Source organism: Corapipo altera, unplaced genomic scaffold (genome assembly GCF_003945725.1).
Source record: "Corapipo altera isolate COAL_440 unplaced genomic scaffold, ASM394572v1 59, whole genome shotgun sequence".
NCBI classification, from domain to species: Eukaryota; Metazoa; Chordata; class Aves; order Passeriformes; family Pipridae; genus Corapipo; species Corapipo altera.
The window spans coordinates 6,244,840-6,272,469 of NW_020884917.1; the positions used below are offsets into that span (position 1 = coordinate 6,244,840).

The 27,630-nt window shown below is 38.3% G+C and overlaps 1 protein-coding gene and 1 long non-coding RNA gene across 16 annotated transcripts in view; one reads left to right on the forward strand and one right to left on the reverse strand.

Moving 5' to 3' along the window:
* Nucleotides 1–27,630, forward strand: part of GOLGA4 (golgin A4) — a 72,953-nt gene that overhangs the window by 1,143 nt on the left and 44,180 nt on the right. For 8 of the 15 annotated variants that reach the window (XR_003529747.1, XM_027655910.1, XM_027655914.1 and 5 more), the window contains exons 2-7: nucleotides 5,516–5,611; nucleotides 15,780–15,878; nucleotides 21,760–21,825; nucleotides 22,533–22,847; nucleotides 24,812–24,859; nucleotides 25,267–25,323. Coding sequence is in view for 14 of the 15 variants with exons in the window: in XM_027655910.1 (XP_027511711.1) it covers nucleotides 5,516–5,611; nucleotides 15,780–15,878; nucleotides 21,760–21,825; nucleotides 22,533–22,847; nucleotides 24,812–24,859; nucleotides 25,267–25,323 (681 nt within the window). In the remaining variant the exon portion in view is untranslated. The remainder of the gene's footprint in view (nucleotides 1–5,515; nucleotides 5,612–15,779; nucleotides 15,879–21,759; nucleotides 21,826–22,532; nucleotides 22,848–24,811; nucleotides 24,860–25,266; nucleotides 25,324–27,630) is intronic. The other 7 variants (XM_027655916.1, XM_027655915.1, XM_027655911.1 and 4 more) reach the window with 6 other exon arrangements.
* On the reverse strand, nucleotides 1,260–27,602 carry LOC113953124. Its single transcript, XR_003529751.1, has 3 exons — nucleotides 27,404–27,602; nucleotides 5,501–5,591; nucleotides 1,260–2,208 (listed from the first exon to the last, which is right to left on the reverse strand). It is a non-coding gene; the product is annotated as an uncharacterized LOC113953124 (long non-coding RNA).

A 27,630-nucleotide genomic window follows, 5' to 3' on the forward strand; every position in this document is an offset into this window, starting at 1 on the left:
ACTGATATATAAACTCTGTATCCTGTAAATGTTAAGCTATAGGCAGGTAATTTGGTTAATTTGACAAATGGATGATCAGTTGGCTTGGCTTGATTGAGTATAATTTGAACCGCTGGGAGATCTGACACTGCATAGTCTCAGTATTAAAACATGGTTTCAAAACTGCTGACATTCAGCTATGTTGTATTTCTTAAATCACTCATTTGTCAAATAGAAGTAATATTTTTGAAAATGAGTTTACTATAAAGTTTTATGTAGTTTTTCAGTCTTATTTTAAAGTCTTTCACCGTGTCTTCTCTAGTTAGTGAAATTAAGTATGTTTTTGTTAGTTGCAGTTTAGAGTGCTGTCCTGAACTGGCATGTGTGGTCAACTTTCAGTACAGTGTAGCTCCAGAGTCTACTGTTTCCAATAAACAGCAGTATAATTATGATACCTTGCACACAGTATTGTAATCCACTTAGTTCAGGATACTCCGTGCATATGTTCAAGGGTTGGTACTTGCTGAAAATTGGCCTAGTGAATAAATTTGGGCCTAAGGATACATGTGCACCCTCAACTCATGGCTGGGCTTTGGGAACAAAGATTTGAGAAGGGCTCTACCCACATTTGTTACAGGCACGCTGGTGGCTAAAAAGGCCAATACGAGACAGACACGTCCGGTTGCAAAAGGCACAGCAGAAAGACTCCTTAGGTGGTATATTCTGCAAGGCACGATTCTTTCTGTGTTGTCTTTTCTCCTCAAGAGTGATCCTGTGTGCTTTCTCAAAAGCATCAGCAGCGTTATAGATGGTGTGTCTCCAGACCTCTCGATTGGAGGCCAGAGTAGACCAGTTATGGTGATCAATATGGCCAAGGCTGAGATGTTGCTTCAGGGAGTCCTTGTATCTTCTCTTCGGGGCTCCTCTCTTGCGGCAGCCAGTGGCAAGTTCACCATAGAGCAAGATCTTAGGGAGGTGGTGGTCCTTCATCCTGGAGACGTGCCCTGCCCAGTGCAGCTGTATTCTCAGCAACGTGGCCTCAATACTTGTGACTGCTGCTTGTTCTAGAACAGATGTATTGGTCACATAATCTGACCAGTGGATGTTTAGGATTGTACAGAGGCAGCATTGATGGAAGTGTTCTAGGAGTCAAAGGTGGTGGCGGTAGATGACTCATGATTCATATAAGAGAGTGGACAGCACAATGGCTCTGTAAACACTGATCTTTGTACTTTTCTTCAAGTGTTTATTTTGCCAAATTCTTTTATGAAGCTTTCCAAAGGCACTATATGCCTTTGCTAACCTGTTGTCTATCTCACATGTGCACCCAACAGCGTAGTATATTGCAGTCTTTATCTGGCTGTTGTAATTAATGTTGTCAAATTTCCTGGAACCTGATACAAGAGCTTTAACCTAGTCCATACAGCTAATCTGCTGTACTGTGGACAGAGCAGATCACATCATTCAAGGGTTGACATGAATGGAAAGGCAGAAGCATAAAATTACATCTGTTGTTTTATTTTTGTGTAAAATAGTTGTCTTGCAGTATTTCTTATTCTTCAGTTGCTTTCAAGTAACACTAGGGGGAAATTATAGTTGAATTTAATCTTAGAAATAAAATAGGTTAGTCTTCATGTGTTATTTGAAAACAGATTCTGTAAACGAGGAAGGAATGAGAAGGTTTGTAATGTACCTGAGTCTTGCAGAAAGTGTGAGATATGGTTTTGTTACTTTGCTTTTAGTAATTCAGATCCTTAAAATGGATTACTTTCTGTTGAAACATTTTCAAACCAAATTTTCCTAACACTTTTAGTTTCTTAGTTTTGTGAAACTTGTGTTTGCATTAATTTTTGCTCTTTTCTTCCTATACTCTGTTGTAGAGAGGTTTCACTCACCGTGCCCTCTCTGCTCTATTCATGTCTCTTGCTTTGTGACGTAGAACTTGACATTTGTACTTTGGCTTGCAGTGTCTAAGACTAAATTTACTAACCTAAGACTGTTTAAATCTGGGTGTAAAATTTCTCAAGTGTGACACTTTTTCTGAAGAGGTGTTCGTAGTCCTCTTTTTTTCAAATGAATGATTGGTTAACTGATGTCATCTGTCAGATTGAGAATAGCTGCAGTCTGCCCCTCACAGACTGAGGAACACATCTGTTTCTAATTGCTGACAGAAAAAAATGCTATTGCAATTACAGGTGTCTTGGACTGATACTTGTTGAAGATTATTATCTGAAAAAGAGGGATGAAGAAAAAAATGAGACAGTCAATGCTTTTTTTGCCTTTTTTTTTCATACTGACAGATTTTAGCTGCCTGGCCCCCGAGTCAGGACCATGGCTGTGGGAACATTGACTTTCCATTTGTGAACACTGAAAGTGTAAGGGACCAGTTGTGTCAGTTGAATGTTTACACGTTCATGGTATTGGATGGGATTCATTCCAGAGTGCTAAGGAGCAAGCAGATGTTATTGTAGGACCCCTCTCAATCATTTGGGGAACCTGGGGAGGTCCCTGCTGACTGGGAGCTAGCCAACATTATCCCAGGTTACAAGAAGGGCATAAAGGAAAACCCAGGAAACTACAGACCTAACCCCAGGACCTGGAAAAATTATGGAGAAGATCTTACTGGATGCTGTTGAAAGACATTTAAAGAACAGTGCAAGCATCAAACACAATTAATATGTGTTCACAAAGGGAAAGTCTTATTTAACTGATTTAATAATCTTCTGCAGTATGGTCACCTGCCTGGTAGATGAATGGATGGTGGTAGATCTAGTTTCTCTGGGTTTTAGAAAGGCTTTTGATACTGTTCTTCCCAGCATCTTTCTGGTCAAGTTGTCCAACAGTGGAATGAGCAGTACACAGTGCACTGGGTGAAGAATTGGCTGAAGGGCAAGGCTCAAAGAGTTGTAGTGAACAGGGAAGTATCTGTCAGGCTCAATTCTAGAGCCAGTTCTGCTCGATCTTTCTATCAGTGATCTGGAGGATGCAGTTGAATGCACAGGTAGTAAGTTTGGTGATGATACTAAACTGGGAGGTGCTACTGACTCCCGTGGGACAGGAGGCCTAGCTGTGCAGAGGGATCTGGATTGATTATTGCATTGGGCAATCAGCAGTGACATGAAACTGAACAAGACCAACCAAATGCCAAATTATGCACCTGGGATGGAGTAATTCCAGACACGAGTCTAAACTGGGAGAGGAGTGGCAGGAGAGCAGCCCTGCAGAGGAGCCTCTGGGAGTGCTGGTTGGCAGGAAGCTCAGCAGGAGTCAGCAGTGTGTGCCCTGACAGCCAAGGGGACAAACCACATCCTGGGGTGCATCAAACACAGCATCACCAGCCAACCAAAGAGGTGGTTGTCCCCCTGTACTTAGTGCTGGTGCAGTCTCACCTTGAGTACTGTGGGCAGTTCTGGGCCCCATCATTTAAAAAGGGTGTGAAGGTGCTTGAACGTGTCCTGAGAAGGGCACCAGAGCTGGGGGAGGGGCTGGCAGGAATGGGCTCTGAGGAGAGGCTGAGGGTACTGGATTTGTCTGATTTGGACAGGAGGAGGCTGAGGGGTGATTTCGTGCTCCCTACAGCTTCCTGAGGAGGGGAAGTGGAGAAGCTGTGTCTGTCAGGGGAGATTTGGACTTGACATGAGGATACATTTCTTTACTCAGAGGGTGGTCAAAACCTGGAGTAGGTTTCCTGGAGCGGTGTTCGATGTCCTGAAGACCCCTGGTGGTCTAGTGGTTAGGATGCAGCACTCTCACCGCCGTGGCCCGGGTTCGATTCCCGGTCAGGGAAACTCCCCCGGGCAGATGGAGCTTGTCAGCCCTGTAAGGCCATCCATCTAAGAGAAGGTCACTCTAAACAAACCTATGTCCTGAGGACCTCACTGCCACTGTCCAAGCTCGCTCGGCCCTGGCAGATGAACCTTAGGATTAAAGGTGGGCTCAGCTCAGCGCACACTGTGGCTCACCTAAAAAATCCACTGCGCAGGCTCGAAGGGTAAAGACCTTCCTTATTTGTTCGCGAAGACTGGCCATGATGATGATGTTCTATGTCCCATGCCTGTCAGTGCTGAAGAGGCATTTGGACAGTGCCCTTAAAGCCTTGCTTTAACTTTGGTCAGCCTTGAAGTGGTTAGGCAGTTGGTCCTTTCTTACTTAACTGTGCTATCCTGTTTCATCTCTTTTGGTCTAGCCATTTTCAGTTACTTAATCTTTCTGTTCCTTGCATGAGATGAATGCGTATTTTTTCTGCGAAGCTTAGTGCCACTGAAATGACTAAATTGACAAGAAGTCTGAATGCAGCAGTGAAAACTGTAGAACTGTTAAGGGCAGGGTGAAGATATATGTTGATGCTGCTTCTAAACAGTGACAAAGTTTTCATGAGCATTTGGAAATCAATTTCCTTCTGTATTATGAGGGCCAGAAATAATCTTCTTTAAAACCCTGGCATTAGGTTGGGGGTAGCAATAACAAGAGAGTAGGCTGTTGGCATGAATAGATCGTCATTGTTTTACAACGAATATGAATAGTTCTGGTGTGAAAGGAATAAATTTGTATTATATTGGCATTAATTCACTGATATCCACATTTTACAAAAAAGTACCTATAGATTTAGGCTATAAAGCATGTGTAACTATCTGAAAAACTGTGTATTTTGGTTATATCTTTTCAGTGGTCTGATGCTCTTGTCAATCATGTTTTTGAACATCTAACTCTGTCTCATGAGGCAAGCATTTTGCAAAGCAGAATTTATGTATGCAACCTCAGCAATGGTGCTGCAAAAAGTTGTTAAAATATTTGTGGTGTTTTGGTTTGGTGGGTTTTTTTTGTTCATTCTGGTTATGTTGTAGAATATACCTAATGAGAGATGTTGCTAGTTACTTCTTTTGCATATGCTTGTTGATACTTTAATGCTCATTACATTTATACTGAAAATTTTATATTTGAAATTTGAATTAGGAGGCTGGCAAGCTACATTTGGCTTAGGTTGGTGTGACTTGTTGGAACAGCACTCTACATGAAGTGGTAAAATTTCTGTGAATAGATGTTCAGTGCTGATAGGAACAACAAGTACATATTGACATAATAAAATGTGGCATTTTCTGCTGCCCTTTTTCATTGTTTAGATTCAATTTTATAAATGTTGTTTTTTCTTCTTTTGTCATTTTTTCTTGTTAAAAAGTAATTGGACGGTATTACGCTTGTAAATGCTTGAATCCCTGACAAATCTCAAAACTTTTAATCCTTAAGTACTATGTACTATGTTGCTTGTGTTTTAAATGTGGTCTAAGAGAACCATAGTCAGAAATAATCAAAATAACCTATGTTGTTGCATGTTCTTGTGGCTGATTCGTGGCACATTCTGCTCTGGAGACTTTGTAGTAAGGTAGAACTTGTCATGTACAGTTTTTTTCTTTAAATAGTTCTAGACTAGGCTTTACTGAGATGTTATAGTTAGTAATTGCTGAAGTAAATTATGATACAGAATAATTAGTTCTGGACTTTAAGGTATTACTTGTTGACATACCTGATCTCTGTGTAGGTCCTTTCCAAATCACCTCCACCAATGGGCAACAGAAGTAGGACATCTTCATTTACAGATCAGAATGATGAAGGCACTGTAACACTGGACAAAGAGGTCAGTTGAGAACTGTTTTTCAACTTAAAAAAAAAAATCTAACTTTGTGTCCTTGATTACATTTTTTTAATTCCTCAATCTCACTGTTTTCTGTGCATTTATAACTATGAATAGTCTAGTTTTTAGCTTAAATGCTGAAGTGTTTAATATTAATAAAACAGACCTTTAAGCTTAACTCCAGATCAGAAAACTTTTTTTAAGTCTTTAGGTGTTAAAAATCTTACCCCTGAATTGAACTCAGTGAGGTAGTGGGACAGAAGTTACATTCAGAGAGACAGACTTTGGTTTTTTGCCTCTTTTGGTTGAAAAGTTAGGTGAATCCAGTTAACTGCACAGGTAATTTGAGGTAGATGATTGAAAAGATTTAAACAGACTATTTGTGATTGTTTCTAACCACGACCACTAATAATTATCAAACTTAAACATACTTGCCCCACCTCCCTCTCTCCCCCCAAAAAACCCAACCCATCCCCTTCCCGAAAAACCAAACAGCACATCAAAATGAGCCTAAATTATTAGTCATTAAATGTCATTAAAATCACTATTAGGATAATGGGTAACCCTGGCTTGCATAATAAAACAAACAGAGAAGATGATCTGCACTCATCTTTTTTCATATTGAGTACTGTGGCTCTTTTGAAGTGTCTTGATTAAAAAAACCAACAAGTACAAACAAAAAAATTCCCTGACTTACTGAGCATGGAAATAGGCTGGTAGCATAAGGGATCATTCTGTGAACTTTTTCAGAAGAAGTATTGAGTTCCTAGTCAGAAAATTTAGACAATCCACTTTAATTTTTAACACCATGTTTTCTTCAGGAGATAATCAGTTATACCTGAAATTTGTATTAGATTCCATTATGAACGCTACCAATGATTACAGCTTGGCAGTTTGCTTCCTGCAGTAGTAGAAATGAAAGGAAAAGTATGTCATGGTTTTGTTTTATATTTATATTTATGAAATGCAGTATTGAGTTTTCACAGCTATATCTATATGCGTATGTCTGTCTGTAATGACTTCCTCCTGTCCCTGGAGAGAGATCTCCCTGGAGAGAGATTCTGGTGCTCCAGAATGTCAGCAAGCAGTCATCCTGGATAAATTATTGTTTTTCAGAAATTTCTGTTCTTAATGAAGGGTATAGAAGTAGCATATTGCCACATGAGAACTACCACTGTAGCCTGGCAGTGAGCTGGTGCCGAGAGTTGGTTACACTGATGACCAGTCTAAACAAAAGATTCCGTGCCTTTTTAAAATTTATTCTGTGTATCCATTGTATAATGTGCAGAGGTTAATGAACAGATTTGGCAAAGGTTTTCAGACTTTTTAAGCAGCAAAAGCTTAGTTGAATATGAAGTATTGAAGCCATGAGACAGTGATGTTCCTCTGTGCAAATGATTCACTATTTTTTGTCTGTCATTTTGTGCTGCCTCCACAAATGGAAGAAATCTTCCTTTCTTTTTCAGTGCGAAAATAAAGGGAAAGATTCAGTGTAACTTACTGATTGATTGATTGAAAGGTAGAATGCTTTTCCTCAACTTGCATTTATTTTTTAAGATGTTTGCTTTTATTCCAGATCAGAATAAGGTATGTGATCCTGAAGGCTTATCTTCTTTTTCAGTTTAATCACTTGATTTAGTAAAAAACAATAGTTCACAATTTGGATAACATATTTAAAAGATAAATACATTTCCAAATTTTGTTGGATGCTACTGACATGTCACCTGTGTGTATAATGATTTCTAAAGTGTTCATAATTTCTATGGAGAGCCACTTATTTTATTAGATGAATGTTGTCCCCAGCAAACTCCATTTTCAGACTGCTTTTACAGACAAAAAGGAGAAGTAAAGAATTTCCCACAGGACATGCCAAGTTACATTGGGAGAATATTAATCTCTAAATACAGGGGTTAGACTGGAGTGATCGGAGAGGCAGAAGGAGAAATAAGATTAAGACTGGTAAAAGAGTACTAAAATGCCCTCAGATTTAGAGTTATCCTTGGTCTTAGTGTGCTGCCATGACAATTTTACTTGTGAAACATATTCTTTAATTAAAAATTTAGAAAGTAGTAAAGTGCTAAAGGGATGAAAACCTCTTACTTTTTTGTAAGGACTGGTTTTACATCAAATGGAAAATATTACTAAAAGTAAGTTTAAATTATTAAGACATGAAATTTAATTTCTCCAAATATTTGTCATAAATGTTGACAATATAATTAAAATAAAATCATCTTTGAAATTTGTTTGTTGCATTACGTTTTCATAAAATTCAGTTCAGCAGTATTACTATGCTTAAAAAAGACGCAGATATTGTATACTACCTCTGAAAATATATACCTTGATTACATGGGTGTTGTGTCTTTTGGAGGGCATTTTTTTGCAGTGTTCTCATTTTACCTGGCAGTTGTTCTATGTACAGGTGTCAATGGCAGTGGCATTCCAGTGAACCATTGGACAGTGTTTAATACACTAAAAATATTTGCTTGTAGAATATCATGTGCTAAAGCGTTTTTGCAGTACATGAATAATTGCTAACCCTTTTACTACTGAAAGCTAAGCAAAAGTAGTTTTTCATCATGTTTTCTGTCCTTCCTGTAGGCTGTGTTTTAGTATGTCTTCAATAATCATGATTTTTGATTTTACTTCTGTAATATCAAGGTTGCAAGTATTGCATGTGAAATCTTTGATTTACACTCAGAATATTTTTATAATAAAAATAATTTCAGAGTGGATTACAGTTGTAAATGACAGCATTAGTCTGATCAAAGAATTATAATAAAACATACATGCAAACATTCTTGCTTTATATTCTACAGTGATAAGATTTTTTTTTATTTTTCAAAATTCCAAAATGTTATCCGCTTAAAATAAACCTACAACTTATATACTCCATTTGTGGAATAATAAGCAGGTTTCTTTTTCACACCAGCTTTCTTCTTCAGATTGTATTTTATTAGATCTGTGGATCTTCAGTGGTAGTGTTACAGAGAAACTCATAATTTTTTCATGTATAAGGAAAAAGAAGTCTGTCTAGTTCTGTATTCTCTTACTGCAAGTAGCTCATATTTACAGTGTGAGGTAAAAGCATCTATTGGTACTCGCATAGAATTTCTTCAGAAAATTTGCATATTGGATACTTTCTGACTTCATATGTTGCCATTTGAAAAGCCCTAGATGATTAAAATATGCTTACTTAGTGCTTCCAGTCTTTTCTGGGGAAGAATAGTGTTTGTTTTTCAGCCTGTTACTGCATTCACTCTGAAACAGAATTTGAGGTGAAAAGCGTCAGTTATATTCACTATAGTTGCTGGAAGTTCAAAATTTTCTTTTTGTTCTACAATATAGTTACTTAAAAGTCGGGCTCACCTGCAGAAGATAAACAAAACTAGTTTGCTGTCAGCTGACAGCAAAGAGCTGAGACCTTGCTGTGGATGACCTACCAGTCATGCAGATCGAAATATCACTGACATCCTCTTGAGTGTTATGGAAGTGCCAGCAGAGCACAATATATATAGCTCTTCTTACAGCTAAAGTAGCCATGGTACTTTTCAGTCTCACTTCAGTGCTGTAAAATTACTTTTCAAAGGGTTTTTAAATTAATTGAAATATTTTTATAGCATTGGCTATTAATAAAGCACAGCAAGGCAAGCTGAAATAATATTCTTCCAGTACTTTTGCTAATCCTGCATCTTTCCTGTATTGACATACTTAATTTGAAGTAGTTCTTAACAGATGTTGCCATGCAAAGATGGTAGTGGTTCAGATATATCTATTTTTTTCCTTTCTGACATGCAAATTTAAGACTAAATTTGTATGTATGTAAACTTTAATTTTACAACTCCTGATACTTACACCAATATGATTAGATCACTCATGAAAATTAAAAGCAAACCAGAAAAGACCTTGTATTTGATTTCTGTATGTCCTCTTTCTGAAAATGCAGTTCTGCTTTCTTGGATTCTGGGGCTTCTTTAATTGCAGGGAAAACCTTGAACTTTCAGCTCTTCATTTTTTCCTATTCCCTGATCACAGTAGGGATGAGGCATAAAAGAGTATGTTGCAAATTGCACAAACTTTTTATAAATAAATATTTTGTAAATAGGAAAATTACTGAATTATTCACAACTTTTTTTCCTAGCATTCCCCAACTTGGACAAATAACCAAATTTATTTATTTATTTTACTCTGAGGAATGATTTACTTGTCAGTAAGAATTGAAACTCTAAACCTTTAGCTGATAGCTGAATCTGCTACCTCCTTGAACTAGATGAGCAGATACTGGCTTGTCTCTTAGACAAGTTTTGTACCAAAAAAAAAATCAAAATGAGAGTTAAATATTGTGACGAGCATCAGCCATATCACAGCATGTTAAGGAAGCTTTCCTGTATGACCATCCAGGAGCCACTCTGGCAGTCACACTTGCACCATCCCAGGCTTTCACTGCTGGGACTTAAGCCCGTTTGCCACAGGCAGCTCCAGCTATCCAGTGATTGACTTTCTTGACTCTCCACCCACACTCACATTGTCAGATAAGTTCCTCTTACTGGCTTGACCCAAGGTTTCCCACAGCAGAGTCCCAGACTTCTGGTTCCTTTAAGTAATTTTATCAAGGTGCAGCAACATAATGACAGATTCAGGCTGGGTGCCTCCAAGCTGAGATCCTGAACAAAGGAATCCCTGGGCTTTCAAGTCTGTCTGCGTGTTCCAATGGTGATCTTTGTTCTGGGGTCTTCTCACTGTTCAGTGGGTTCTGCAGAGTCTCTGGGTGACTGGCCACTATCCAGCCAGCACAGCAGGTCCCCATGCCCTTCTTTGGGCAAAGGGCTCATTGCTGGGGGTTCCCACCATTTCCTCCTACCCAGGGCACAACTTGCAGCTTGCAATGCAGCTGTACACTGAGCTACTTGCACTAGAGGTAGTCCTTAACAGCCTTCAGCCTATAAATTTGGTGCCTGAGATTAAGATCAGCGTGGTTTAGGGAGATCATATGCCCTGGAGTATCACAGAATCACGGAATTGTTAGGGTTGGAAGAAACCTCTGGAGGTCATCCAGTCCAACCCTCTGGCAAGGCCTGTGTCACACCTACAGGAAGTGACACAGGAACGTGTCCAGGTTGGGTTTGAATGTCTTCAGAGAGAGAGACTCCATGACCTCCCAGGGCAGCCTGTTCCAGTGCTCTGCCAGTCTCAATGAAAAGAAGTTCTTCCTCATGTTGAGATGGAACTTTTTGTGGTTTGGTTTATGAACACTGCTCCTTGTCCTGTCACTGGACACCACTGAGGAGTCTGGCACCATCTTTTTGACAACGTCTTTTGAGATATGTGCATGTATTAATTAAATCCCCTCTCCGTCTTTTCTTCTCCAGATTGAACAGGCCCATCTCTCTCAGTCTCTCCTCATAAGAGAGATGCTCCAGACCCCTAACCATTTTTGTGGCCCTCCACTGTACCTTCTTGTAAGATTCCAGCTCTGGGAGCTACCAGCTCATGGACTCAGTTAGGAGTTTTACTTTAAAATATGAATATAGGGTTCTTTAATACCTCGAGATAGCGTCAAGAGAATAAGCCACAGATTTGTTCTCAAGGGATTTCTTTATTCGTTTAGGGCAGCAAATAAGGGAACTTGGCCAAAGTTCAAAAGGACACCAGACAAGCTAGACAAAATGTTCCACCAGAGTGCTGACTCAGTATATACTATTAATCCACAACATTTAAATCAAAATCCAATCCCTCCAGCTCCAAGCCACCCTAAGCATCAAGAAAGGAACAAAGAAAGAGAAGCAGAGGGAGCAAAAAGAAGGAGAAAGAGGGAGAGAGAGTTACCACAGAAACCTTGTAGAAGGCCAGCTCTTACAAATCCAGGTGGCAGGACCATGACGCAAGGCAAAGACATACCTATGCTTTTATCTGCTCTGGTTGCTATGGCCAACCCCTCTAGGCCACCAACCACTCTGGGGCTCCAGGCCAGGGTGGGGGGCAGTATCCTCACTGGCCCTGCCAATCTGCACTGGGTTAGGGACTCCAGGAGGTATGGTGTGTTATAGTTTTCCTGGGCTGTTGGTGACTGACAGCTACCCTGGGGCTTCCCCATGTGGGCTCCAGGGGCCTACCATGAGGGCTGCAATGCCACCTCACCTCCATGAGGTTCGACCCATCCTTCCTCCTCCACACATACACACACACACACACACACACACACACACACACTCCCCACAAGGTGGTTCTGACCCAGTAGTAACTGGTCGGGTGTCTAACACCTCTCCAGAAGCAACTTGTCTTTCTTGTACTGAGGAGCCCAGAACTGGACACAGCACTCCAGGTGTGGCCTCACTAAGGCTAAGTAGAGGGGAAGGATCCCCTCCCTCGACCTGCTGACAGTGCTCTTCCTAATGTCCCCCCGGATCCCATTGGCCCTCCTGGCTGCAAAGGCACACCGCCAGCTCATGGTCAATTTTTCATCCACCAAGACTCTGAGGTCCTTCTCTGCAGAGCTGCTCTCTGGATAGTCAGCCTCCAACCTGTACTGGTACTTGGGGTTATTTGTCCCCAGGTCCAGTGCTCTACACTTGCCTTTGTTGAATTTCATTAGGTTTCTCTCTGCCCAACTCCCCAGCCTATCAAGGTCCCACTGAATGGCAGCACAGACTCCAGGTGTATCAGCCGCTTCCTCCAGAGTATGTTTCAAACAGAATTTTGGAAGATCTTACTAGGATTTCCATAGCAAGCTTCAAGTGTGATGTGATGGCATTCAGAGGACTAGAGAAGGTTAATTAAACAATTACATCTTTGCATGCTCTGTTTCTGGTATGCTTCATCCCGCTTGGAGTCACCACTTGTCTAGTTTTATTTATCACTATACTGGCCTAGTGCTAAAGTGGTGCTAGTGATACGTAAGACAGTATAGCACCAGATGTCTTTAATGTTTCTGAAGCTACTAAGATAATTCAGAGTAGGTTTTAGGACAAGTCCTTAAGTGCAAGAATCCTGTGGTAATATTGTTTAATTTTGCCTGACTAGCAGGTGGTTTCTTGCCTGTTTTCCAGGCATAGGTGAACAATTTTTAGTTACTTTTAATACCCCTTTCCCTAACATCCCCCCTCCAAGTTAACTAGACAGCTAGTTCTTAAAGCCATATTGAATAGATGATTAAAAAAATTAAAAATGCAGATAAAAACACATGTATATATTGGGAAGCATTAAGTAGTGTAATTACAGGACTCACTAGAGAACTCTGCCTATAATTTAATGATAAGAACATACCTGTCAAAGTAACCAAAATGCTGTGAGCCAGTCCTTAAATATTTTCATTGTTGGTCACCCAACATCCGAGAACAGAGGGTGAACTCGCTAATGGGTAGATACAGCCAGTTCTAAATATGTTAAAGAACTAACACTCTTGGACCATGACTGAACATGTTCTGTCTTTGGTAGCTATTTGAAGTGTGAAACTCTTGGCTACTGGAGAAGAAATACTTTGGAATTTCATTTTGATACAGTGATTACTGTTCTGCCTCAGTACTGTATTTTGTTCTTCTTTATTTGTAGGGTTGACTCCTTCCCTTTTGTGCTTGCTTCTACTCAGTCGACAGCAGGGTGAAGCTGAGATTATTTAGAAATGTTCTTGTATCTGATCAACATCTGTAAAACTTAGCAGAATTGCTAATTGCATTCTACTGTTTGTGTAAACTGTTAATTATGATAGAGACCCTGGAGTTGTATGTCTAAAAACTCAAGCAGTGCTGCATCAATTTATATTCATAAGTTTTTTTCTTTCTTTTTCTCAAAATCATAACATAATATGGATTGGCATATTTTAGGCAGTGGATAGCCTGGATCTTCCAATCTTGCTAAAAAGGAGTTGCATATACTCTATATCAGTCTACCCGGTAGTTTTGAGTGGATTTTTAAAATTAACTCCTGCCATTGTTTAAAGCTTTCTCTCTCTTACCTGTAAGTTTTGGGGGTTGTAATTAATGTTTTGTGAAAGAATTTAAGTCTAGGCCTCCTGTTAGAACTTGGCTGCAATAACATGGTTGTGGACTTCCAGGGATGACTAAAAATCCTAACAGCTCTTAGGTGCTGAGCAAACTGACAGTCCATCTTTTTTTTTGGAGCGGGGTGAACTTGTTAGAGATCAAATAGGAATTATTTTTAATAAAAATTGTTTGATGTACTAAATAATGGAATTAGGATAAAGCGAAGTAATGCTATGGTGAAATGTCACAACTTAATATTTTGAGAAACAAGCATTAGCATGCTGTTACTATGAAGAGATAATTTAAATCACCTGTGATTCCTGAAGTTCTTGAGTCATGTTGTTAAAAGTGACTTAACTAAGCTGAAGATAATATATGTTACATGTTGAAAATGTTCACAATCTTTTGGTTAATAATATTTGCTGTAATCCATTTATCAGTGCTTTGCAAACTGTGTTTTATCTTAACTGATCCTCTCCAAACATACAAAGTAATTTCTATCTTAAAAGATTTCATAACTTTATTTGTGGTGGAGAATTTGCGTGCTTCTAATTCATGCTTGTAGTACTGCTGCTGTATGTTTGTGCACTTGTGCATGCATAATATTTGCCTCTTTCTTTTTCTGGCATATATCCTTTCAAGAAGAGGAACGTGTGCAAAATGCATAGCAGGGTCAAGGCTTCTACAAGCTTCTACAATTGTCAGCACTGGAGGAAGATTTTCTGGAATCATTATCATTTACCAGCTTTCTTATTTTTCCTTTGTCTAAAAGCTCAGATAAGGAAACTTCTATCAGTTTTACACACTTGAATGTATATAGCAGGAACTTTAACACAATTTACTCTTTAAGCATTACACTTCTGATAGGCTGAGACTGGTGACCAGTCTCACAAAACTCAGCAAGTGTTTGCAACCACAGTGAATGCAGAGGGCAAGTGTGTTGAGGCCAGAGGGGTGAAAAAGATTGGGAGCGGGAGAAATGTGACCATCTCTTTTATTAGCAGCTAGTCTTTGTAGCAACTTAAAAGTGAGAAGTTTCAGCTGAGTTTCTCAGACCTAGCTAGTTACTAGCAAATCCAACAATCAGAAGCTATTGTATATGGCTGTCAATGAACATTAACCACTTACTACAATTTCTGAAATGGTTTTGTGAACATAAATTGAGAGCCATGTAGTGTTCCAGATCTTACATATGAAAATATTTTTCTTCTCTCAATTTGAATTGATGTAAGTAAGCTACTAGAGCACTGGAGTCAATGTAACTGTCAGAAAAAAAAGTAAATCAAACTCTTAACTTACACTGTATTTTATTTGGTTCCTAAAAATAGTATTTAGTAACTTGATATAGGGTTTTGTCTCATTATTTCAGAACAGTTTTGCTTTATTTCATGTTCTGGTTCAGTCAGAAGACAGCACAATTCTGAAATCTCAGGCTGTAAGAAAGGCTGAAAGAACCTTGAACTTATATATAAATGAGTATAATCATGAGAGGAATATTTTTTTGAAGTCTGTTACACATCCTAACAGCATTAGATTGCATTACATTAAATATATATATATCCAGTTTGAATTCAAATTCCAGTCTCCTTCTCTTCATGTTTTCATCTCTAGGGATTTAAATCTCTTCTTAGATACTGACTTGATGAAATGGTTAATTCAACTTGTGGTATTTTTACAAAATAGTGTTCTAGTAGTTTAAAAACAATATAAGGAATTTTTTTAAATGTAGTTAGAATTCTAGTGTATAAGAGCACTGACGATAAATAGTCAAAAGCAAGCAATTTATAGTGTATGTAACTGAAATACTGATAGAATTTTTTGAATAGTGGGTTGTTCATGCATAACTGAGAGTGTATAGGGCTCAGTGGTATATGATGATAACTCATACACAGAAGTTTAAAAAAGTTACAGTATAAGTGCCTGAAACATTTTCTTTATCTTTGGCTAAACTAGGATCTGTCTTTTAAATTGCGTGCTTCTTTACTACCAAATGATAAAAATTGTATTTTGGCTGTTTTGAAATGATCTAATGCATATTTTCTGGTTATGTCCTGCCTTTATCAATATCTGTTGTCTCATAAACTACTGTATTGTTTTATTATGTTTTTAATAGCATGGAAAAATGAGTAAAGTTGTGCAGTGTTCTTTATTTCTTGATTTATTTTCATTTTCCTCCTTTTTGCATTGAATGACAGCTGTTAGCCGGAATGATAGCAGAACCTGCTTTTCTCTCTGAGTATACTATCTTTGCTTTGGATCCCACCAAACAACCTAAGCCACAGAGTGACAGTGTGGTGAGTCCTCCCACCCCTCTTAGTAATGCCTTTAGCAGGTGGAGGAGAGTAATGTACTAGAAGGCAAACCTAGTGTTGCTTGTGGCTTGTTCTCACAGAGACATCTATCTTAACTACCTTGTTGCTAACCCTGCACTAAATTTCACAGGGGTAGTACCTGATAACTCCTGGCTGGTGTGCTGTATGATGTGAATTTATCGTAACATAAAAAAAATTAACGTTTTCTCTTATACAGGTAACCGTACCCTACACAACTTTTAAATAATTGTTGCACAAGTTTGTATGTTTGTTGCATAGAATCTTCCATTTGATGTTTGTATATGTCTGTATATATTTCAAGATAAATGGATAGGATAAACATTGAGATTGGTTTAGTGCAAAAATTACATGCTTTTTGCTGTGTACAGTAAAGGTTGCTTGTAATTTACTACTAATGTTAGCAGGAAATAATTATTTCACATAGACTTTGAAATTAATCTATATCTAGTTGGTACCCTGGCAGCTATTATTGTCAGGATAACTAGCCTTTTTTAAAATAATTGATTTTTATTTTAAATATACATTTCTTTGCCTGGAATTGTTGTTTTCGTCGTGTATAAGTGGAGAAGCTCAGTGAGAAGAGACGAGAAGTGAAGAGAAAGAAGCAGGCATAGGGACGAAAGCAGACTTCCGCTTTTTAACATAGGCACATACAAAGCTGTATTCTTGCTATTGTCACATGTCTGGAATGGCATCCTTCACATGCTTCAGAGGCATGGCATTCCTGAGTCTGTAGTCAAATCACAGTATTTTTTAGAGCCCCAGCTCATCCCTGATGCTTTTCTGGTTGAGTAATTGCTCTTTGCTGGTCATGCAGGAGCTGAAAATGACAAGTCACTGAAAGCTGTAGCAGGATAGAAATCTAATAAGGAGGTGGACAGAGCAAAACACACCATGTTGTGTTGGACTTTTCTCTCTCAGGCTAAGCAAGATTGGACAGAAACAATGATTAATGATTAAAATGGTGATGCATGGAAAGTCTTAATTTGTTGCAAATGGTTATGCTTTTTTAGAGCATGTCCTTAAAACACTGATTCATTACTATTTCAGTCGTGTTTTCAAGATTGAACTTTTTGATGGGGACCAAAGAGGACATGCTGAAAATCTGTAGTTTCAAAATAGTTACTAAATTTTTTTTTCAGTTCTAGATATTTTGACCATATTTGAGATCCAGCAATTGTTACTTAAAGATTCACTGCAAAATTAACCTTTTTTGGTTTTCACTACATTACAGAATATCTCTAAAACAGTTTTATTGCAAATAACGTATTTGTGTGATTGCTCAAATGTTGTCTTTATATGATCTTTTAGTATTCACTTCAGTGGCATATTTACTGGCTTACATATTTATATACAAGACTGCATACATAACAAATAGTTATAATGTACAAGTTATTGTTAATGTGTACCAGTGTGTATTAATAATATGTTACCTGTAAAACTGATTTTTTTCTCTGAGCTTTCTGAAAACTCTAGAGCAATACTCTCACAGTAGGAACTGGGAGGGGGAGAAAACAATGAGAATAGAGAATGGGATGTCTGATTATAAAAACAATTATATTAAAAAGTACCCTACATTATGTATGTTTGGGAAACCTAGATAAACTAAAGATGCAGGAGAGGGAAAGTTTCATCAACACACACAAATGCATATTAATTCTGCTAAATCAAACTGTGTATATGCAACTGATATGTGATCTAAGAGAGTGAATGTCATAGAGAAGTGACTGTAACTGAGGATTTTTTTGGCGTAGATGAAGTTGGTATAAATTCGTTACTAACTAAGCTACATAGGTTTTGTTGCATTTTGTTCAAAATATTCTTGGACAATATGTGGTTTTTAAAAGAAAAATGAAAGGGAAATGAGGGGAAAAAATGTCTACTAAGCTTTCTTTCCTTTCTCCCTCCTTAATTTACTAAGTTTTGGAATACCTGAGAAGGAGGGAGAACAGTAAAATGTTTTTAAATTAAAACATTTAAGCTTTCACTTTTCAGACTTACTAATCTACTTATACCTTTGAGAAATAAGTAAGATGAATTAGTTTGCATTTCATAAATAGGGAAGTAAGGAGGTGTAAATGTCACTAAAACACCCTAATGTGCTCCAGTTAAAACTGAGTTATGATTTATACATCTTCATAATAAAAAGAAACCTTTTTATTAGAGATTGTAAGTATATGGATGTGTATGTTCTATGAGTTTGTGGAGGAGACACTCCCCTTGGTTTCCAAAAACCCTGATGTAACAGCTGGGTTTAAGGCGTCTGAAATGCCTGCTCGTGCTCTGCGATTCTGGTTTTGCTGAAAGCTCTCATAAGACTTATGAAAGGCTAGGGCATTTAAGCTCTTGAAAGCCTCTTGAATCAATACTTACATATAGCAACTTCCATTCATAGTAGCTTTCAGTGTGTGGACATCTGAATACAACCCATTGCACAATGATGTAGTCTTGTAGCAGCTACATACCTATGGCGGTCCAGTTTTTATACAAAAGATTACCAGTGTATCCCTTTTATTATTTATGCCAGTGGAAAGTCTAAACCCCAGATGTAGTTTCTACTTTTGTTCACACAGATTGAGTACAAAGACGCCAGCATAAAAAGTAGGAGAATTTTAAAAGTGGCAGCATTAGTTTAGTTTTGAAATTACATTTTTGAGGATCTTTGTAAATCCTTAAATGGCAGATTTTTAAGCATCTTCAAAGAAAGGAACAGCATCCATGGGTTTTATATTAATAAAAACCTTATTAAATTTAATAAGTCTACTTAATCTTGTGTTTTAAATAGATGTTAAATATTAAATTATTCTTATGAATTATATGTACAAACCCTTCATAGTTTTCTTTAATTCTCTTTTATGTATATCAGAATATATGATTTTTGAAAGAGTATATGCAGTTAGTTCGTAATTCTTGGTAAAGTATTTGTCTTCCTCTGTTGTCAGGCCTGTACTAGCGTGGTAGATGCTTTGTAAATTGTAGAACAGAAAATTTTTTATTTGGATTACCTTATTATTAACTTTCCAATTAGGAAACGAAAAAGAACAGGTAAGGGAGCTGAGAATAAAATGTGGAAGTGCTGTAGATTAAAACACAGTAAGAGCTGTTAATCCACTAGGGATAAATCCACCACCACAGGATAGTGTTCTGAAGCAGAATGCAGATTTTGTTCAAGCCAGGTGAAGCGCAATTTCCAAATTCAGACTTTTTGTATCTCTGGTTATTACTCATTTAATTTCATCTGCATCTGGGTGACTGCTCAGTACCCTGTTTTCCTTAACTATCTGAATTTCTCTTCTTTCTGTGGTATTTTTGTACTTCCTTAAGACCTTTTTAAAGCCCTTTTACACTGTATCATTCCTCTGCCTTGTTAATATTTAGGTATGCTTATCTGCGTGTCCAGGGTAGAAGCTGTGAATGTGATTATGTGGCAGATGCATACAAGGGGGATTATGATTCAAATTTCAGTTATATGTACACCTTAAATTTTTCAGTTTGCATCTAACTTTCAGGGTACAGCTGGATTTAAAATTAAGAGTTACACTGCTTTTAAGTGAATTTACCCCATTTTGTTTGATATGCCTCAGTGCTTTGCTTCTCTTGGACAATTCATGTCATTCATGTCCAAGATGGTTTCTAGCATGTGTTGCTAATTCAGTTGGACTGGGTTTAAAGAGCATAAAACTGTCTGGATTTGTATAGGTCAGAGTCATAGAATATCCTGAGTTGGAAGGGACCCACAAGAATCACCAAAGTCTAACTCCTGGTCCTGCACAGGACAGCCCCAAGAATCACACCATGTACCTGAGAGTGTTGTCCAAACACTTCTTGAACTCTGTCAGGCTTGGTACTGTGACCACTGCCCTGGGGAGCCTGTTCTCGTGCCCAACGACCCTCTGGGTGAAGAACCTTTTATAATATGCAGCATAAACTTCCTCTGACAGAGCTTCATGCCATTCTTTTGGGTCCTGTCAGTGGTCACCATGGAGAAGAGATCAGTTCCTGCTCCTCCACTGCCCCCCCTTAGGAAGTTGTAGACTGCAATGAGATATTTTCTCAGTCTCCTCCAAGCTGAACAGACCAAGTACCCTCAAGGCCCTTCACCATCTTCATTGCCCTCCTTTGGACACTTTCTAACAGCTTAATATCTTTCTTGTATTGCAGTGCCTAAAACTGCACACAATATTCAAGGTGAGGCCACACCAGTGCAGAGCAGAGCGGGACAATCCCCTCCCTTGACTGGCTGTCAATGCTGTGCCTGATGCCTCCCAGGACACGATTGACCCTCCTGGCTGCCAGGGCACTGCTGACTCATATTCAACTTTCTGTTGACCAGGATCCCCAGTTCCCTTTCTGTGCACTGCTCTCCAACCTCTCTTTCCCCAGTCTGTACGAACACCCAGTGTTGTCCCATCCCAGATGCAGAACCTTGCATTTTCCTTTGTTGAACTTCATACGGTTGGTGATTGCCCAGCCCTCTAATTTGTTGAGGTCTCTCTGCAGGGCCTCCCTACCTTCGGGGGAGTCGAGAGCTCCTCCCAATTTAGAGTCATCATCAGACTTACTTAGTGTGCCTTTGAGTCTTGCATCCAAGTAATTTATGAAGCTGTTGAAGAGAACTGGGCCTAAGATGGAGCCCTGTGGAACCCCACTAGTGACAGGTCACCAGTCTAATGTTACCCATTTACTCTTAGTGAAGTTACCCCATAACTCTTTGTGCCTGACCCATTAGCCAGTTGCTCAACCGTCGCGTGCTGTGTGCTGGACATTTTGTCCAGAAGGATACTGTAAGAGACAGTATCCAAAGCTTTACTGAAATCTAAAAAGTTTATAACAAATGGCTTTCCTTGGTCAGCTCCATGGATAATCTTGTCATAAGGGGAAATCATATTTGACAAGCAGGAGTTTCCTCTTGTGAAACTGTACTGACTGTGACCAATGACTATGTTGTCTTTCAGGTGTTTTTCAATAACTCCCAGAAAAATTTTCTCCGTAATTTTACCGGTCACTGAAGTGAGACTAATAGACCTGTAGTTTCCAGGGTCATCCTTCTTGAAAACTGTGACGTTATCCAGCTTCCAGTCACTTGGAGTTGGTTAGAAAACACCTGAACATAGGACATAGGAAAAGCAGGATAGACAGACTAAGAACAGAATGTAAAAAAAAAAACCCACCAAAAAACCCCCAAAAAACCAATGAACAATAAACCCCAACAAATAAACAAATTGTTTTCTGCTGTGTTGGTTTTGTTGGTTTGGGTGGGGTTTTTTATGTGTGTGTGTTTTGTTTTTCTTTCTTTGGCAGTGCAGAGGAATGTACACATGAAGTTTTTTGCCATATGTTTTTTCTGAAAGTTTAATTTTCTTCCTCTGCTTGTTCGGAGTTTAAAACAGCTTGTTACCAGCACTCTTTTTCCAGCTAGTTTCCACCCCCCTCAATGCAGTTTAACAGAGAAAGACGGTGTTACAACCAACTCTTACTCATGTTGGCTGTAAACACTAGTCATCAATTAGATTTTTCCCGCTGTCATTTTGGCTTTTTGGTGTTTCTTTGATTTGCACATAAATGTTATATAAATAATCGCTCCAAGTAACTTAATTGGAGATATCACCATTTGCAGATGTCTGGTACTAATCCATGCACACATAGCTGCTTTGTAGTTCTGTATATTGCAGCAGTCTGTTCTGAATTTAACAAACTAGCTTGTTTGCATGAAGACCTCTTAATAAACGTTGTAAAGAAAGTACTAAAAACACAGGCAAGGTAAAAGTACAGATGGTATTTCTAGGAATCAGCGAATTACAGTAGTGTCTGTTCCTTCTAATGGTTGTTTTTCCTGCTGTAGAACTTAACTAAACAACCACTTCGCGGATCCACAGAAAATAATGGAAGTGAACCAGCCTCCCCACAGGTATGTGGAGGATATGGGGGGTTTGTTTCCTCCTTCCCTGCTGTGTTGTCTTTATGTTACTTTGGTTTAAGTGCCCAGTATGTATCTTCATGCTGGAGTAGGGATGATAAGTCCTTGCCTGTCAGGATACTAGGGTATTTTGTTTATGTGTAATCCCATTAGCTGGTATTAAGTGGTGTCACTGATGTGCGGAGGTTTGTTTGGTTTTTTTTGTAACTGGTAGGTTAGCAGACTGCCTGCATTGAGATGCATCTTGTTGCACAGCCATCATGGGATACAGAGCATTAACCTCGCTTTCAAGAGTACAGGGCATATTGCATGACTGGAAAGCTAATTTCTACCTGAAGGAGAACTGATAGGCTTAAAAGTATTGTCACTAGTGGTAAAAGTGTAAATCATTTAATATGTCTTGGGAAAAACTTTAGCTTGATGAAATTGAGTTAACCGTGGCTCCTGGTACATGTATCCCAACATTTGATCATAGGGGCGACATTGTACAGTAATGCTTTTGAATCACTTCTGTAGCACCAGCAGTACATAGTACCATAGCACAGAATCTTTTGGTCTAGAACAGTGTATTTGGTGTCATGCATGTGTTAGGCAACAGTCATTTTGTTGCCCAGATCAGGTCTCTCTTTCCTGGGCTTTAGTGTGTCTGTCTGCCTAAAAGCAGTGCAGAAATAATGACTTGCTTTGGATTTTTGCAGCTAAGTGACACTCAGTCTTTCACCCAGAGGCTTCAGCTTCGAGTTTCCTCCATGGAATCTTTGTTTCGAAGCCCGGTGAAAGAGACCCTATTCCGCTCTTCTTCTAAAGAGTCCCTGGTACGAAGTTCTTCGAGAGACTCGCTGAATCGACTGGACTTGGATGCCCTCAGTCCCACATTTGACTCACCTTCTGACATTGAAAGTGAAACAGAAGAGCCTCCTGGCAATATGGACAGCCTCAGCAAAGAGCAGTTGCTGCAGCGACTGCGCAGAATGGAGCGCAGTTTGGGCAACTATAGGGTAAAATACTCAGAGGTAGGGAATGTAGTGACTGGTTTAGCTGGGTAGAGAGGGGAAAAAGATGAGGCTTACAAAGATTGCAGTAGTGGATAATGTTTCAACTTAAACCTTACATGGAAGTTAAATTATAATCCAAATTGACCTCCAGAGAGATCAAATGTTTTTCCAGTGATAAAACATGGAAATCCTTTTCTTCTCTTGTTTATAAATAATTTCCTCATGTCAGCAGTAGAGGTTAGTTAGTGGTTACTCACAGAAAGTAGGCCTATTAAGGTTTCAGCGGAAAGCCTGTAGCAGAGGGTGGAGTTCAGGACAGAGCTGAGCATGAGTTGTACTCACATGACAGCAAATTTACTTTTGTTCTGAAACTTTTTCTTGAAGTGCATAATGTATATTCTATGCACGTACAATAGGCAAGCATTTTGTTTTAAAGAAATAAGTTCTATTCTCCATCATTTCCAGATATTCCCTGTAAGGAATTAATTCAAGGACCGTTTCTTTTGCTGTTTTAGTGAACACCAATGATATGAATAGTTTTTCTACTCATTTCCCGAATTATTGGGAAAGTAAAGCTGTCTAGGATTGGGGGTTTTTTGTTTGTGTTGGCTTTTTTTGTTTGTTGTTTTTTGAAGTGTGTGTTGTATTTAAAACTGGATGTTTGCACTGTTTTTTTACAGTTCTTTTAATGTTTGCTGCCCTCAAATACAAAAATTGCTGTGCAGACTTTTGTCTACTAGTGTCAAAATCCCTGGAATCTAAAATATGTATACAGCAATTGCAGTATTCAGCATATGCCTGAAAAAACAGTTGTCTCCCATTAATTTTTTGTTCTCTTCTAGCTAGCATAGTAGGTATTTTTTTAAAGTTTGTGTAAAACAGTATTGCTAAAGTGAAAATTCTTCAATTTGTGCGTTTGTTTTGGTGTTTGGGGTTTTGGTTTTTTTGTGGGTTTTTTTGTTTGGTTTTTTTTATTAGTGTAGTCTGTTTAGTAAGTGTTAATTTTCTGTATCAGAAAGGCTTGGTGGTTTTTTCTGTTTCTTTAGTTCAATTGGAAAGAATTGCTTTGCTGGAGCTTGGGTGACAGTAGTTTCAATATATAATGAGTAATTAAAACATAAATATTTTTTCTCTCTTAAAGTAGGATACAGAGTTAGCATCTCAAAAATATGGTGAGGGAAAGCATCCATAGCAGTTTTAGTTTTCTTTTTAAATGCGAAATAAATATGACTTTGAAATTAAAAGTAATTTTGAAAAAATCTTATTTTATATAATAATTTGAAGTTATATTTTGACCTATTGATTTCTAGTTTGACTGTTTTAGATGTGTTTTCCTTTAGTTTTTCGTCAATTTGAGAACAGAATATTCTAGTTCCAAGTGCCATTATGATACTTCAGGTTTGGCAATTGTAATTAAATTTTGAATTAAACTAAATTGTGCAGTTACTTGTTAAATCCTTTGTCAGCTTACAATGAGAAATATTGTCCACTTTTAGTCTATCTGTATGCTGGGTATATGCAAAGCACATGGGATGAGAACATTACACAGACCCTTTTTTGCGAAATTTGTAAATGTATTTTTTAATGCATACTCTTTGTAAAATTACTTTTACTTAAGCTCCCTGGGACATGCACTCTTTCAAATGGACATCCCTGTGGGGTAGCTGTCTGGGATGTAACTTTCTGATACTGTTGGGTTTTGATCCCCTTTATTGAAGCATGGTATGTCTTCTCAGCAAAGGGAAAACTCTGCATGAATGCTGAGTAACATCACTGTTTTGTGATGTAGACTTCTTTTTTAAAACATTGGAGGTATTTTATAGATAGAAAAAGGAAACACTGAGAAAATTTAAGTACACTTCTGTCAACAGAGTGTTCTCAAGTGAAGAGTTTCAAAATGCACACAGTGATACAACTAAGGAAATTATTTCAGTAGCTATTAATTAATGCATTATCATCATTTTACCCAATTTCTGTTTTAGCTAGTGTCTGCTTATCAAGTTATCCAACGGGAAAAGAAGAAACTACAGGTAAGAATTACTTTTCATCTTCTCTTGCCTGAATGCTTTTTTGAATCTTAAAATGTGTAGTGCAAATGCAGATGTAATTTTCAGTGCATTGTATGTGTGCGTATAACAAAAGATTCTATTATCTGGGATTTCTAAGGAAACCAAGTTAATACTGATTTATCAAAATAACTGTGAAGCTATTGTACTCCAGTCTTTTTTTTTTTTTGCATCAGCTGAGTTCAGGTGATAGATTGCCAACCCACAGTTGGCAATTTATGATAATACTTACACATCAAGCATTACTTGAAAGAGAAATACAAATCATTGCATCTTCTGCTGAAGTACAATTCTGTGAATTTATTTATATATTTATATGTTTTATAAGTTACGTTTAATACACCTGATCTTTATTCTCCCTTTTTCTTAAGAGCATTCTGAGTCAAAGTCAGGATAAAGCACTTCGCAGAATTGGAGAACTGAGAGAGGTAGTAATTTCCTTTACTGATTGCATGTTTACTTTATAGCACACCTACATAGGATCTTTTTCTGCCTAGCTTTTGATTTTTTTGTTCACTTTACAAAATATTTCCTATTACAGAGCACTTTTTTTACTGCTTACTTTCTTTTTTTCATATGGGTTTACTCCTCTGCCTTGTTTTCCATTCATCAGCTTGATACTGTACTCTTAAGACAGAGCAGTGCATCATACCAGCTGAACTCTACTTTTTTTTTCATCGTGAAATATGTAGAAATGCATGTGGTTCTTGCAGTATTGTTGGGCCCAGCCATAGGTATCGCTGTGCAATTTGTTGCTCTTCTATTATCGACAAATTCTAATGTTAGGTAAATACAAGTAGTAGGCACATTTTAATAAAAATATCAGTGACTATAAAAAAAAGGGGATAAAATTTAAAAAAAATTAATCTTTATCTCATTTATAATATTTATATTGTTTTTTTGATTTTAGTGTAGTTTGATTTTAGTCATAAAATCAGGTAGGTTATGTTACTGTCTCTTTGGGTTATAGTGAAATTAAAAGGAGAAGCTCTAATATATTTGGTATTGATAATAAACACGTTGGACTTATTTAAAAAAATGTGCAGAATGATCAGGTGGAACAACTTAAAAGGGCAAGTTCACAAATGCTATGTTGTCAGACCCTGGTGAAACACAATGGGAAACTGAAGCCATTTTATTGCTGCAAGAGCAAGTACAGCATCAGGTTTGGAGATGGGCATGGACTTCTCTGTCCACACTGTTACCTTGCTGGAGATCTGGGTACCAGTTTGCCCAAAGCCACAGGCTTTGTCTCTGAGTGCAGTCCTGCTCTTGGCCTGTGCCATGCTGAGCAGCAGCACTGGCCTGGAGGTTGCAAGAGCCATTAGGCTGTGGTGAGGTCTCACCTTTGCCTGAAGGCAGACTCACTCCGGGCAGGTGGGTGTCTTGCCCCCAGACAGGGACTGGGACTTGTTCCCTTGGGGTGAGGGATGGTGACTGCGAGCATCTGACTGTGTACTCGTGCCTCATGCTCACCCACAGGGAACTGTCCCTGTGTGACCGGTCAGGCAGCCGGTCATTTCAGAGGAGGTTACTGGCAAATTGTCAGGCAGTCTTCAGCAATGCGGTGAGTAATTCAGGTAAGCGGGTTGTGAACTGTGTATGCCACCAGGGTGGCATTGTGATTCAGATCTGTGCTGCTTCTGCCTCAGCAGCTGAGAACAGTGGGCCAGAGTGCTGGGTATAGTGTGCTCGTCTGAGCTGGAGCCTCTGCCTGGGCTGTTACCATGTCCTAAGCTTAACTATCAGCCCATAGGAGGGAAAAAAACACAGCATTACTGACAGAAGTGGCTTGCTAGTGTTGTTTCTTTTCTGGATTGCTACAAGGTCAAATGAAAGAAGCTCATTCTATGTCCATATCCGTGTGCTCCTGTAGGGTTAGTTTTTCAGTGTAATGCTACTTGATAAAGTCAGGAAGGCAGATGTATACCAGAGTTAAACCTTTTGTTTATGACAAAAGGTTGGACATGTGCATTTTTATTTTTCACTTCTGTCGTAGTCTTTGTGATTCATATATGTAGATAAGTTATACATATATTTCTGATTTATATATATTTATATATATACATTTATATATATATATATATATTTGGTGTAAAATTGAATTTCACTCTTACAAATCTGGTAGATTTAAAGAGTCCTTCAAATCTAACGCTGAGATTCTTTTTCATTAATTGATAAACTTCAAAATGTGTTTTTCTAGTCTTTTGGAAGCCTAAGTGTTGCAGCATTAGGTAAAGCAGACACAAAAGAAAAATTACAAATAAAATGGTTAGTTTCCACTGTGGAAGCCAAAATGGTAAAAAGTAGTTCATTCATTGATGTAATAATTGATTACCAGAAATTGATTTTAAAATGCTTTTCTTCATCATACAGTCAGATTTCCCCATAAATATGTTGAATCAGACAAGTTTCTTCTAAGAGGGCTAGGTAAGAATAAATTATCTCCTTTGAGGCCCAGTTGACAGTGTGAAATAGTCCCTAGACATCAATGTGTCTTTTGCTTACCTTAGTTTTCTCCTGTTAGGAGTAATTCCTCAGAAACAGTCTTCAAGCAGTCTTCAGTGTTCTCCTTCTCAGAAAAGGATCAGAAGCGACTTTGGGATCTAAAAAGGGCCATTTCTGTGTTGGTTTCAGTAAATCTCTTTGGCACTTTTTCTCACACTGACCTGCTTTGCTTCGTTTGGAAGGAATCACTTCTAAAGGTCAGAAGCACAAGGCAGAAGTGTGATTAG